Source organism: Andrena cerasifolii, chromosome 3 (genome assembly GCF_050908995.1).
Source record: "Andrena cerasifolii isolate SP2316 chromosome 3, iyAndCera1_principal, whole genome shotgun sequence".
NCBI classification, from domain to species: domain Eukaryota; kingdom Metazoa; phylum Arthropoda; class Insecta; order Hymenoptera; family Andrenidae; genus Andrena; species Andrena cerasifolii.
The window spans coordinates 20116284-20130440 of record NC_135120.1 but is presented as its reverse complement, the minus strand read 5'-3'; the positions used below and the strand labels follow the sequence as shown (position 1 = coordinate 20130440).

At 33.1% G+C, this 14157-nt stretch overlaps 3 protein-coding genes across 4 annotated transcripts; 1 reads left to right on the top strand and 2 right to left on the bottom strand.

The window, feature by feature from the left end:
* Nucleotides 1-715: 715 nt before the first annotated feature.
* Nucleotides 716-4749, bottom strand: LOC143366751 (solute carrier family 35 member G1). The gene is made up of 2 exons (XM_076808097.1): nucleotides 4263-4749; nucleotides 716-3908 (listed from the first exon to the last, which is right to left on the bottom strand). The coding sequence occupies exon 2, from the start codon at nucleotides 3904-3906 to the stop codon at nucleotides 2860-2862; it is 1047 nt and encodes a 348-aa protein (XP_076664212.1). The 5' UTR covers nucleotides 3907-3908; nucleotides 4263-4749; the 3' UTR covers nucleotides 716-2859.
* Nucleotides 4750-5719: 970 nt separating this feature from the next.
* Nucleotides 5720-11554, top strand: LOC143366733 (terminal nucleotidyltransferase 4B). Of its 2 annotated transcripts, none has more exons than XM_076808054.1 (9): nucleotides 5720-5970; nucleotides 6055-6464; nucleotides 7773-7943; nucleotides 8237-8594; nucleotides 8756-8902; nucleotides 9002-9195; nucleotides 9281-9434; nucleotides 9563-9701; nucleotides 9787-10009. In XM_076808054.1, exons 1-9 carry the CDS (start codon nucleotides 5893-5895, stop codon nucleotides 9861-9863), a joined length of 1728 nt encoding a protein of 575 aa, XP_076664169.1. In that variant the 5' UTR covers nucleotides 5720-5892; the 3' UTR covers nucleotides 9864-10009. The 2 variants fall into 2 exon arrangements, with proteins under 2 accessions (XP_076664169.1, XP_076664168.1); XM_076808053.1 differs by having other exon boundaries at nucleotides 5727-5970; nucleotides 9812-11554.
* Nucleotides 11555-12261: 707 nt separating this feature from the next.
* LOC143366765 (cytochrome c oxidase subunit 4 isoform 1, mitochondrial) lies at nucleotides 12262-14048 on the bottom strand. The gene is made up of 4 exons (XM_076808124.1): nucleotides 13914-14048; nucleotides 13088-13300; nucleotides 12754-12946; nucleotides 12262-12498 (listed from the first exon to the last, which is right to left on the bottom strand). Exons 2-4 carry the CDS (start codon nucleotides 13292-13294, stop codon nucleotides 12389-12391), a joined length of 510 nt encoding a protein of 169 aa, XP_076664239.1. The 5' UTR covers nucleotides 13295-13300; nucleotides 13914-14048; the 3' UTR covers nucleotides 12262-12388.
* Nucleotides 14049-14157: the final 109 nt, after the last annotated feature.

Sequence of the window (14157 nt, the reverse complement as noted above, 5' to 3'; positions counted from 1 at the left end):
TCAATAACTTTCAAAACTACAGTTAGGCCAGGCGAGGATAGTAAATAGTTTAACTTTTCCTTTCACATCTACGTGCCAAGTTTTGTCGAGCGAGCTGCGGCTCGTCTCGAAAAACCGCTTAAAATTCTGTACTCCCTTTCAATAATTGCCGGTGTCCTGTAAGGGTAAAAACTCCGGTCGGGAAAGGCCGAAAGTCATAAAGTCATAAACTTTGTTCGGGCGACGACTTCTTGACCCTCAGGGTTGCGCTTACCTACCTTTTAGATGCGTATATAATGTATGTAGCCTATGTAAACTATGTAATCGGAAAGCGTGCCTCGACCACCAGCCGAGACTGGTGGGAAGCATGAAGGAAGGGCGAAGGACGAAGAGACAGCTAGAAAACACCCACTGACGAAGCTTGAAGGATATCATCGTTCTGATTGGACAAGAAGGATCTAAGGGAGGACCAGGAGCTGTTTCTTTGACGCTACTTTCATTCTGACGCTAACCAGCTTCTTGAACAGTTCGAATAAACTTCAAAGCTTAACTTGGAAATTTTTTTGTACCTTGCTTTATTTGAAACACCCGCACTCCGACGAGCAGAGCTAAATCTCCGCTAAAATACGTAAGAATACCGTTCTTGAGATAATGGAGAATACTTACGCAATAAACGCGGCAATTTCAAGAGGTAGTTTAAGAATTCAAGAATCCTGTAAAAATAAATGTTTTCACATTCTTATAATTAGAAAGTGTATTTATTTTTACAAATAAGATAAACATTATTTGAACACACTTTTAGGGCTACAATCGTAAAGTTTGTTTAAGCCAGAGCAATTGTAATTACATTTATTATGATTTTCACATTTGATAAAAACCATAATCCGTAGAGGATACATAGATTTTCCTATAATTACTATCACGTTATATATATATAGTATCATTTTTATATGGTATATGGCATTTTCCATAATGTACTACTGTGTAAAAAATACATCTTCAGTTTTCTGCTACTGATTAATATTGATTTCATGCAAATAACTCAGTAGGATCAAAGTGTTACCAAGGAATCGCTAACTGTATTAATGCAGTTCCTGTTTACGTTCAAATGCGCATACTAAAATCATAGGTATAAATATATAACTAATTCTGCTATGTTCATGATTCATGTTTGTACACATGTATCGTTACAAAATATTTTAAATTTAAAAGTAATGCTTTTAGAAACAATTTATGTTCAGTTGAGGTAGTTTCTTAAATCTGTTGCTATTAAATACATCTTCTGATAAAAAGAATTAATGTAATTCTATAATATAAAGTTTGCCACGTCGCAACGTATATTACACACAATAACTTATAAGCTTAAATAAGTCTACGTTCATGCTTACAGTTGCAAATTAAAATTTACTTGACTCGCACAGCGTATTCGTTGTTGAACAGATTTTATGATAAATGTTTTAAGTTTAAGTAACACTGACTCTGTACATTTAGGTCGGGGCTCGGGAACACTTCACAAGAACACAAATTACATCATAAGCTTACAAACGTTTTAATGTACATCCTATGGTAATTGAAATGGTACGAGTAAATTTTGTAATTGGGAGATTATGATTAATACACTGGTCGTGATATTAGTAACAATAGATTGATCATTTCGTAGCGTGGGAATAAAAATATGATGTAATAAATTGTTCTTGATAGATTACAAAGTTCGTCGATATTTGTGCACAGTTTAGTACCTTATTTTACATTACAGTATTAATATTTACACAAAAATTGAATTCTGTTACAGATTGTAAGAAAACACTTAGTTATTTTGTGCATTTGGAGAACATAGTTAAACATAATTGTAATATGATGCTAAACGAAGACATATCGAATTTATATAGAAATATTTGTGTAAAGAATCTATAATACTGACTCTTAGACTAGAATTTATGGTAACAATGCACAGTTTATTAAAGGAACATTATAGGAAGGTATGTTTTCACGCATACTTTTTTTTATAAAACAGAACTTTCAAAGACACCACTCTTATATCTTAAGAAAAAGAATTGTACGTCTGTTTCAGAAATCTTATGAACGAGTGCCTCTTAAAATACATAAATTGTATATTATATTGCAATAATATGTGTTTACGATTCCATAAGATGATTTTTCATACTGGAATTTTTAAATTGCTTTTGTTTCTAGTAACTGTTAGTTGTACATAACCAGTGATATTACACATTATTTAATTTCATTGTTAATAAATATTATATCTATGATACTTGAGAACGATTAAAGAAAGAGAGCAAGTCCAGCATCAAAATCTGTGTTCTGTTTTTTTTTATAGTTCTACGATTATTGTAATATTCATTACATGAATCTGTACTATACTGATACCAATACGCATGTTATCATAAATTTAAAGTAGCTCCATTCCGTAAAAGTTTAAAAAGTTATTTATATCGACCGAATATATTATCTATTTACTTTCATAAATATATTTAAATAAATTAAATAATAAGAATTTATTTGTGACTCTATTAGAATGATCGCTATGTATAATATTACAATATTAAATATTCCGGAGAATATTTCACTATAATTTGTTCATATAAACGTTCCTTTGTAGACCAAAATCATTCAACAAAATCTCTAAAGTTATCTTTAGTCTTTTAACTTAATATATAAAGCAGAATATTTGTGTGTTTGTCTGTCGCCTAAAAACATTCAAACAGTAAACTCCTGGGGTCACGAAATGTGCCTCAGCTCATTATGCGTGGCTAATCCAGATGAATGTGACTATTTGCACAAAAAGAAATGAATAAATTTTTTTTATAAAATCAGAATCTAAATTCCGGACGTAGCCGGTTAGTAAAATTAGTGATTCATAGTCTACATCACCAAGATACCTAAGGACTTTTTAACGCTAGATGTTTCTGGTAACGAAAGAGCCCACTTTCTTAATCCGGTTAATAAGACTGAACTCGTGACTAGAAGTGCTCCACCTACCGAGTAACAATTTGGTATCTCATTAAAAAATAGAACCTGCCAGCAAAAGGCGAAGACTATGTCCGTCGACCTCGCTATTGCAACTGGCCCTGCTTGTTCCATTTGTAAAGCTAATGTTAGTAATATTTGACCCCCGAAACTGAAAAGAGCGAGTGCAACGACTAAAAGCCTGTCGGTACCACAGCGAGGTAAGCACAGTGCACCTATAGCCCAAGATATGGTTATTGTCTGAATCAAGGCAAACGATCCAAAGTTTGTCATTGTTACTGAAAAGTGGAGACCTTTTAAAGCCCTCAATAGAACATACGCGTTCGCGCCGAAGAGAGTCGCAGAGAAAGCTGCCACGGCACCCCACAAATCTGCGTGCTCGATTTTTACATGCCCGTCGGAAAGAGACTCTATGGTATGCCCGAAAATGAGCGGTGGACGTGTTATCAGTAGTACGCCGATCAATGTTAAACAGACCGTAACAACATTAAATAATCCGCAAGGCTCTTTTAAGAATACTCTCGCGAATATAGCTACAAATACAGGAACAGAAAATACCACGACAGACGCGTCAGCTAATGGCATGTGCCTGAACGCGTAAAAGCTTAACATGAGGCCAGTGGTCCCTACGAAACTTCTTAATAATAGCATTAATCTACGTCCCTTTGGAAAAGGATGATCTCCTTTATATATCACAATTGGTATTGCTGGTAACAATACACCCACAAACCGAAATGCTGCCAGTTCCATTGGATTTACGTCTACCAAACCTTTCACAATGACGCTGCACAATGAGAAAAACAATGACGATAATGTCGCTAACATTAAACCGAGATAAGGGCATGATTTACATGTCGGAATTGAAAATCGTTTCTGTCTTCTTCTCATGTTACCCTCGACATCCCCATTGACTAAATGCTGTAATTCAACGTGTTCCGACATGTCTGGAAAGAAAAGTGAATTAAATTATTTGAATTTTTCAAGCACAGGATTGTATCAAGAAGCAGCAGTAAATCTAAATGACATTATGAGAAAATAATGAAGGCAGTGTTTTATTAGTAAAAAGTTCAGCTGAAGTATGACTCGTATAATATGATTATAAAGTAGACAGATAATAATGATGTTATTATATACAATCGTTAACTTGATTCAATCAATAGGTTAAAATAGAATGATCGATATGATAACACCTATAAATATACACGAAATTTAGGACGATTTCTTTGAACAGTTGTAATTCCAATTCGGTAATAAAAGCTACTACGTGAATCTGTGTTAATATCATTAAATTTGCTTACCTGTAATAAGTTTAATAATTGGTTAACCACAGCGTGCTGGTACATTAATAAAATTATGTAACGATTAGTACAGTGCATTTATGAATAGTATGGAAGACTAAATCAACGTAGGCCTCTCAGCGAGACATTCTCGTTCATTGCTACTGACAGTTGGCTTTTACATTCTTTTTAATTGCCGACTATTTTAGTTGAGAGGTCACGTTGTCACTTGCGCAAAGTATGCAATTTGTGACAACGCACACGAAGGCAGTTTATGCGATAAATGTCTGGATAAGAAGTTCTATCTATACAGTATACACATAAAAGATTAAAGTTATACGTTCTTTCTATATTTATATTCTATATGCTTTAAGTATTCGAAAGTATATATTTGTAAATACAATTATTTTTTTTAATTTCACTCATAATACGACAACAAAAACGGGTCCTCCTTTTACTGTTAATGAATTCAATGAATCGCTCGATTTTGAAATAGAAAACATGCAACCATATTTAATTCAATTATAAAGTAATTACTTTAATTAATTAGCGCGAATTAGCATTTCTATTATATGACTGGGCTGTAAAATTGAATCACATCGTTCGTAACTTAAATTAAAATATATGCAGAAGTGATACGCTTTATCAATGAAAACGTATAATTATATATGTGAAGGATCAAATGATTAATTATTACGCATGATCTTCCTCTTTATTTGATGATTTCCACATGAAAGTAAGAACGGATGGAATTGACCTTGCGCGAGCGCTCGTTTCGTTCAAAGACGGGTAAAATCTTATCTGAATAATAAACATTTCTAATATTGTTTAGCTGTTATTCATAGATAAAGGTAATCTATGATATTTGAAATCTTCGGCGAACTGTATCTACGCATAAATTTTATACTTTTGCATATATGATAACGAATCTACAAACACTTCACCTATCTTTATTGATTTAATGGTGGCGGAAAATAATACTTGAAGAACAGGGAAGGAAAATTTCTGTTACATCGACAGTCCATTGTAGAATTAAATTCACGAGTAAAAAACATCAAATCTTATCTCACGTCAAATACCGGTACGTAAGTGTTCTAAAATTTCAAGTACTTCAATGCACAGCAACTTGCGAGAATTGACTATTTGTTCGTAGTTCTCTGGTAGAAAATTCTAGAAAGTCATAGCGCACCCCCTAGTGATAATAATAGTTTGAATCTATCTAATTCGCCTTCCGGTAGAAGATGGACTCGCAAATCGATGTTTAAATATTAATGTTTCAACTAATGCCTCTTACGAATCGAATCGCACGTTTTCAAGTTAAAACTTTCAGATGCAGCAACAGAAAACGTTTGTCCCAGTTCTGTGCGAACCGTGGAAGCCCAAAATTTGGCGCGCCTTGCTAGGCATCCTTATCATGTTCGCTCACCAAATGTAGCGTTTGAAAATGTATTCAGAAGTGACAAAGGAGAGACAGTAGAAAAAAAGCTTACGTGTCTCTACCTCCATCACAGCTGGACTCTATCTCTAAGGATCGCTTAACAAACCTTATCTTATCCAATATTATGTTTAAATAGAAATGTGCGCAGTTTGAAAGAAAGTGGCCGATCCTAAGCACTTGCGAGAATCAGCTGTTATCTGTAGCCATCTAGCGATGAAGTGTGGGAGGCGACGGTCGTACAATGGGGCACGGGACACGAAGTTCCTTCTAAGATGCTGTTGTTCATTGATCGTATGTATGAATTTCATAGTGTTCGCAGGTTACAATAAATCAGACAATTTTTCAATTAAAGTTGAATTAAGATTGGTATTGTAGTGTAGTGCGCAAGGACCATTAACCGTGAGATACGGAATCGAGAACTATTTAATGGATCCGACTATCGGTTGGTATCAACCGGAGCAGTTTGGCCCCGCTAAGGATTTGTGGTTACACATTTGGGAAGCTGAGAAAGGTCTCGATATCTTAACGCTGAAGAACGACTCGCCTTCGAATGTGATGGGTGTGAAGCTCCAGCAAGACTTCATAGCATTGGACCCTCTTAATTCTCGCATGGGCGACCGCATGCAGCATAACACTTGTAATAGCTATTATAATCCGTCGCGTAGGAAAGGTGATAATCGTGCTAGCACCTATGGCATGAACTACAATTACAATGCCTTGGTTGGCGAATACGGCGGCTGTCCGTGGCGTGTGCCCAATAAACATTATTCAAAAGGAGTTATTGGGTGAGCATTGCCATTGTTTTTTCACTTATTACTCGCCCTGTGGGACTTAAGCTATCGTGCTGCGAGCGGCTCGTCCATATGGGCATGATTAAGGTTATGTACCTTGCACGCTCGTTTACAAATAGGGTATTGGGGGGTTTCTTCGTGCTTAACGACCATACAAATAAGAGCTTCCGCACATTTTCAACTTTATGAAACCGATGCTATTTAACCCGGTGATAATGTAGATCAACCGAATTTTAGTGTAATTCTATATACTAACGCATATTTTCAATCTCTGCCAATATGTATAACGATTTTCTAAGTGCACGTGGATGTTTATGTAATACATACGATTTGTGTTTGTATTTACAATATTTCGTGTTGCTGGAGATTTGGAAATGTTATTAAATTGTAGTAAATGATTTCATAATTGTAGGTACACCAAATAGCTAGTGTCTTTCCTTGATCTTTATTATAATTGCCATGTATAACAATGCTCATGTAAGTAACTAAAAAATTTTGACAATTACGAATTGTAAATAATACTCCAAGTCGTCTACACGACCCCTACGGGTGTGGTATTTCTTAAGTACTTGACAATCCATACTTTGTCTCCTATGTTAGACAAATATGATGTTTGTCTAATTTATGAGAAACTATAAAGTTATAAACTATTATTTTGATTTTATTATATTGACATTAATGATAATGCTATATTTCAATTTTGAGCATTTTGCTAAGTTCATTAATTTGTAGGTATTGATACTTCTAAAGTATTATGTTCACTCCTTTCATTCTATTTTTAGTTTCTGTTTATTTAGCCTTTAACAATTTTATAACAATTATGAGTAGTTTCGTTCATCAACAATTATCATTTTCCAAATTTATTGTTTCGTGTCCACTGAACGCAGGGATTCTCATTTTTTTCTATAAAACTTCATTCTTATTTATTGGGAATTAGATATAGCTTTAAGGTTTAGTTGCATCTGATTTAAAAAAAATGTAATTTAATTTATTACTTGTACTTTGCTTTCGATAGAGCAAGGTATATATGTACATATTTGTTGGGATAATTATTAGCAAAAGTCATATAATTATCAATATGGCGAATAAGGAAACCTATTAACATTTTTTGTCTTATGAATTTTGCTACTATTTATTGCAATTAATTATAGTAATATAATTTTATACTTATAAGAAATAATTCCTTGCAATAAAACATAAGTTTAGTGATAAATAATACATTAGAATAAGAGCCAAGAATATTTTTCATGTAATCTTCTCGGGCCGTTAAATTAAATGAACTATTATTTTTTTTCCATGTAGATTACACGAAGAAATTGAAGATTTTTTTGCTTACATGTGCCCTTCTAACGAAGAGCATAGCCTACGAATGCGTGTTGTCAAAAGGATAGAACAAGTAATACATGATCTCTGGCCAGATTCTAAGGTTGAAGTATTTGGCAGCTTTCGCACTGGTTTATATTTACCTACAAGGTACGTATCATTGTACATATTTAAAAGAGAATGTAGTTAGCAATGTATTCACATGTAGTATATATGTACAGATATTTTTCTATGTAGTAGCTTTCCAATTCCTTTTATTATCGCAAATATCAAATTAGGAAATTATTTGTAACAATTTTTTATAAAAACATTCAGCTCGGAGCGTAAACAGATTGGATTAAAAATAATTTGTCATATTATTGGAATAGTATTAATTCTCTGTCCCATCGCTATTCAACTATCGAACATTTTGATTACTTAAGATTTTCATCTACTTCTTTCAGTGATATAGATTTAGTTGTAATAGGAATGTGGACAAATCTGCCATTGCGTACTTTAGAACGTGCTTTATTGGATCAAAATATTGCTGAACCATCGTCTATCAAAGTTTTGGATAAAGCTAGTGTTCCAATTGTCAAGCTGACCGACAAAGAAACTGAGATTAAAGTAGATATCAGTTTCAATATGAATAATGGTGTTAAATCTGCAGAATTGATAAATTCGTTCAAGAAGCGATACCCAGTATTGGAGAAACTAGTTATGGTATTAAAACAATTCTTGTTACAAAGAGACCTGAATGAAGTTTTTACTGGTGGAATTTCCTCGTACAGTTTAATACTTATGACTATCAGTTTTTTACAGGTATGTCATTACCTTTCTATCTGGATATACAGTGCTTAAACAAACAGTAATTACCGAGTACGAAAAAATTTACGTTTATCGCTTGACGTGTGAAAGATAACTTCTGACTTCGGATATAATCGAACTGATCCTCCCACCATATAGTATAATTTTCGTTTCAGTTACATCCCAGGCAAAATGCTTACTGCTCGAATGCTAATCTTGGAGTGTTATTAATAGAATTTTTGGAATTGTATGGTAGGAAATTTAATTATGTAAAAACAGGGATTCGTGTGAAAGATGGCGGTACTTACATATCGAAGGAAGAGGTAAATATGCTCTTGCGAACGAATTAATTACTAAGTTTTGTTTTTAGAATACTATTTTTATAGCTGAGCATGAGGATATATCTGTTATATATTTTCCAGGTACAACGAGATATGATAGATGGCCATCGTCCTTCTTTGTTATGCATAGAGGATCCCCTTACACCTGGAAATGATATCGGCCGTAGTAGTTATGGCGCTCTGTACGTAAAAGATGCATTTGATTGGGCTTATTATGTCCTTTCACAGGCAGTTAGTCCTTTGAATATTTTAGTGAATGATGCAAATAAAGTAAGGTGAGATCTTTTATACATTAAAGTCCATTTACATACTTTACGGTGATATTTTACTAAATGCTTTCTAAACATGCATTACATGTAGTATACTAGGAAGAATAATTCGCGTGACAGACGAAGTAATAGAATATCGAAAGTGGATTAAAGAAACATTCCCACTACCTTTGAGTGAGGTGGATTCACTGTCGAGTTCAACTGGATCCGATGCATCAACGCTTTCTGCTCCAGCTAGTGATACGGTATAGAATCATAATCTACTGCAGCGTGAAGTAAAAATTACCACAAGATAAATTGCGCCCTTTCACTGATTTCGATATGCTTGAAATATTGATTTGTATTATATAACGCTGACTTATTTTGTTAAAAGGATTCCGAATGTAGTCGCGGCAATTCTCCTAACACTGGTGGGAAAGGCGAGGATAGGAATAAAGAAAGACATGTATATAATAATCAGCATACTCATCATCATTCACAATGGAAAAAGCCATTTAAAGGAACTGCTCACGGTACGATTACTTTATTCGTAAAAAGTATTGAAACTTTTAAAAGTATTAAAAGTATTGATTGCACAGCATTCATCGGCATTTAAAGAAAATCTTATATTTGTTTATCGCAGGCAATCATCACCACAGTTCAAGGGGAAGTTATCACCATCGTGGAATAAATAATAATATAAGTGGACAGAGTAAAGCGAAGCATTCTCTTCACAGTAACGGTAGCAATAACAATAGCCATAGTCCGAGCTCAAGGCCACAGACCGTAAAACGAAAAAAACAGTGCATCACACCTCGCGGTACTGGGGATTGTGTACGGTGATGAACCGTGCAAAATAATGTTGGACTTTGTTTGTCACTTAAGTAGCGAGCTCAATATCATAATCGTGTGGTGAAAAGACATTGATGAAGTCTCATCAGATCATCACACAACTAAATTATCCTTTCCACTTTACTGTACAGTGGGGGCTCAGAGTCTATAACGGTGAGGAGTTTCATAAACTCTGTGTTTCTTTTCTCTGTTATAGGGATAAGAAAGTGCTCCGAACATATAGTTAAGTTTCATTTCACCAGAAACACTTTCTGTTCTGTACGAAATTGAACATACCAAAGACGTACAGAGTTGTAATTATAGATCGATCTAGTTTTACTTCCCTATTTTTTTTCTGCATTACTGCGCATCTTACAGATAATATTGAGAGAATGTGTAATATTTTATTAATCATTATTTACAAAGTTACAGGCTTATTGCAATCTTTAAATAGGAATTGTGTTCATAACTCTCTGATAAACTCATTGTAATACATTTATATAATACGAACGGTATATACGATAATTATTTGCAATGCAGTTTTTTTTTTAAATATTTCACGAAGCTGTAAAACAAACTCTAATAATGATGATAAAGACTTAGTTTTCTATATGGAACTATATTCTTATAACAAAGGGGTGACAGAAAAATTGGTGATATTGGGACTTACCTATTGTAAATATTGTAATATACATTATCAAACGTAGAAAAATAAGTCTAAGAGTTACCTACTGAATTTTTTTATTTTGTACGTACCTAAAATAGCGTTTGTTACGATAATTTTATCATTTGAAGTCATGGACGTGTCCATATATACATATATATATATATATACATATATAAAAATTATCTATTCTTTTTTCTGTAATACATAAGTCCAGTACTGTTGTGAAAATGTTTTGGTATATTTTTCGGATTTTAATAAAGTTATAAGTTCGTGTGCTGGTAATCGACAAATTTTTAATAAAAATATTTTTGAAAATACAAATTTCATTGCCGAGAAAGAGTAATATACTTTAGACTTTTACTACTGTGTTCTTTAAAGACGTCATTGTCCGTAATGTTTTACATTTTATACAGAATTACTGATTTCGTAACGCTAGTTTGTAACTTTTAGTCTCCCCCTGAATAATGATACATTATTTTTATATTATCAAATAATAGTAAGCATACGCATCATGGTCGAATGTCAAACGAATTCAATGCACGAGTCGGGCATCGCATTTAAACATGGTTCTGTATGACCTTTTAAAATCTGAGCAACGTTTCAAAAAAATTTTTGTATATGACAATACGTAGAAAGGCCTTGATATCACTGAGAACTCCAAATGTTGTATTGTGAAATTATCTTGTATCTGATTTATTATCGAAAAATCACATTCCGTATCTCGACATAAATTCTTGTTTATCAGATTCAGAAGAAGAAATAACTGTTTATCATAGCAAGTGTTTACCGATTAAGAATCTTTCTCCGGAATTGCATTTTTTGTTAATACAAGTTGTAATACAATTCAAGCAGTCTCTTATTAAATTCGAGTGCAGAGATGGAAAACAATTAGTATTTACTTCCCCTCAAATCTTATAACACTCGCGCAATATTCTACACTGTTCAGTGTATCAAAACATTCTTACATTGTTCAATAAACCATCGTTAATGAATAACTTTATAGACTGTGATTTAATTTTATAAGTAGAATGTCTTATTACGACATGCATGTACACGTGTATGTCTCTGTGAGCACGAAACTGTGGATCTTACATCTGTGAAACTATGTAATTATTATTATTATTATTATTATTATTATTATTATTATTATTATTATTATCATCTAGTCTGCAGAAATTATTACACATTTTTTAATTGGGACTCAAACTTTTATAAATTTTATTACTGAATTACTTCCTGTTTATAGCTACTTTCAAAAATTACTAAAAAATGTGTAAGTACTGAAAATTTAATAAACAGTGATAACAGGCTCGTTTGTATTATTGCCATTTTTATGATATTGTATTATGTATATAGTGACGTAATCATATTTCACTTATAAACTTTCATAAATAAAATAGATACAGTAGGTTGAATGGAAAACGAAGAAAATGAAAAGAAAAGTTTATAATTAACATGTATATTTATTTAGTTTATAAAGTATCTTTAAATGTATGGCATTCTCTTGATAATGTACCTTCCTGTAATGTATAACGTTTAGTATCTTTATCACCCAGTAATTTGTGATACAGGTATCAGGTATTAAAGCCCAATAATTCCAATGGTAACACTTAATTTATTCGACATTTCTTCTTCTAACTGCACATAGAATATTTTTATTGCATAAGTGTTACTATATGATACATGTTTTTATACTATCTCTTAAGTATAAATTACGTAAATTTACGATTTCGAGGTAAGCCCAGTGATAGGATTGACTTGAAGTAATTTCATGCGTTCCAGTTGTGCCAGTCTGTGTTCTTCGTCGAATGTAATCGGTAATGGCGAGTACGCTGTAAAAATTCCATTACAGCATTAAATAGCAATGAGGTAACAATTCGAAGCTTTGCGCAGGTTAAAGGGTAAGTTAATAGTCAACGATAATATCTTCTACTATCTCTAAATGCACTCGCAAAAGTAACGTTATGCGATATAATTTCATAATTAACTTAATCATTGCATTGTATCAGAAAAGTGTAAAAAAAAATATATATATCTTAGGTTTACCACATAATTGGAATGTACAAATTGTTAATACTTCGACTTACCAAACTGTTTGAAGAAGAAGAAAAGCCAAATACTGCCCGCCACAAGCAGAAGCGTGGTTCCTACTTGTCCTTTCCATTCGCCTGTTGGGGCTGACATCTCTGCAAATGTTTGACAATAACTGGCACGATATAATTCCTTTTTTTCTTGAATTGACAATTTCTTCCAATCCCCCTTTTCCTTCTGTCTCAACGCCTATTTGAAAATCAATATCAAAAGAAATAAACTTCATTATGTCACTGATTGTTTGATATTTAATGTACTCCTTTCGGAAGAAAAGCATTTCAGAATTACATCCTGTTACAAGTAGTATAGAGATATAAGAAATTATTGTACCATGACGTCTGGAGTGTTCGCTTTGAAACGAATCGCAGGCATAGGAAAGTCAGTTCGATCCATGTAATTTGCCTCTCCGTTAAAACCATGGCCTACAACGTCTCTATTACCAATTTTATCCGGAAACTCTACAGCGCCGGAAGACATTCCACGAAAGTAAATTGGAATATTTTGCCGCAGGCACGATAAGAATAATTTGTTAGCCATTATGTACTGAAACAACAGAAATTCATAAAATAAGGGGAAGGAAGTTAAACACTGTCAAATTCTCTCTTACACAGAAACATCGGGCAAATGAAAATTAAGGTATTAACTCATTTAGTTCATATTACAATTGCCTTCGATACAAGTAACATTACTTAGAGCAAGAATGAGTATAAGTTTACTTAACACGTTAATAAACATACGCCGTTAGTAGAACTTTTGTTAGGAGTATAGGATTATACATTTATTTTTTGCAATGTAGAAGTATTAAAATACTTTTCCGTGATATTAATATATTTTGCTACAATATAAAATTATAAAAAAAATGCAAGATAAGCAAGTGTGTCACTGTCTGCAATTGTTATAGGGTACTAAATTGTGAAATATTGGAAGATTCGCTTCAGTTTATGAAAATATTTAATTTTTCAGGTAACATTACGTATTGATTGTCGAATGTATGCCGTGGTTACCTAACCAGTGTGAATTTCACGAAAACCGTTTAAAGTAAAGAACGATACATGCTTCGATTTATTAAGATCGATATTTTAGTTTGTATAGAATGTTATGACACTTATTGTTAATACAGACACTTAATAGTATATCGTACTTCGTAAAAACTTACTTTCGTTGCAGATATCCAACACACTGCAAAGCAAAATGGCTACGAGTAGGGTAGGTGAGTGCACTCACGAATGATCCGTATAGATGTACTACTACATATTTAAATATCGAATCTGATGGTATCGATATGTAACGTGTATGTTCTACTAGTTCAGTTTTTGAATGGGCGCGGTCTGTGCAGAAATATGCATGTCGCAAATTTTACATTCCCTTAAATCTTTGATTTCGAGGGAAGTTTTGCTTGA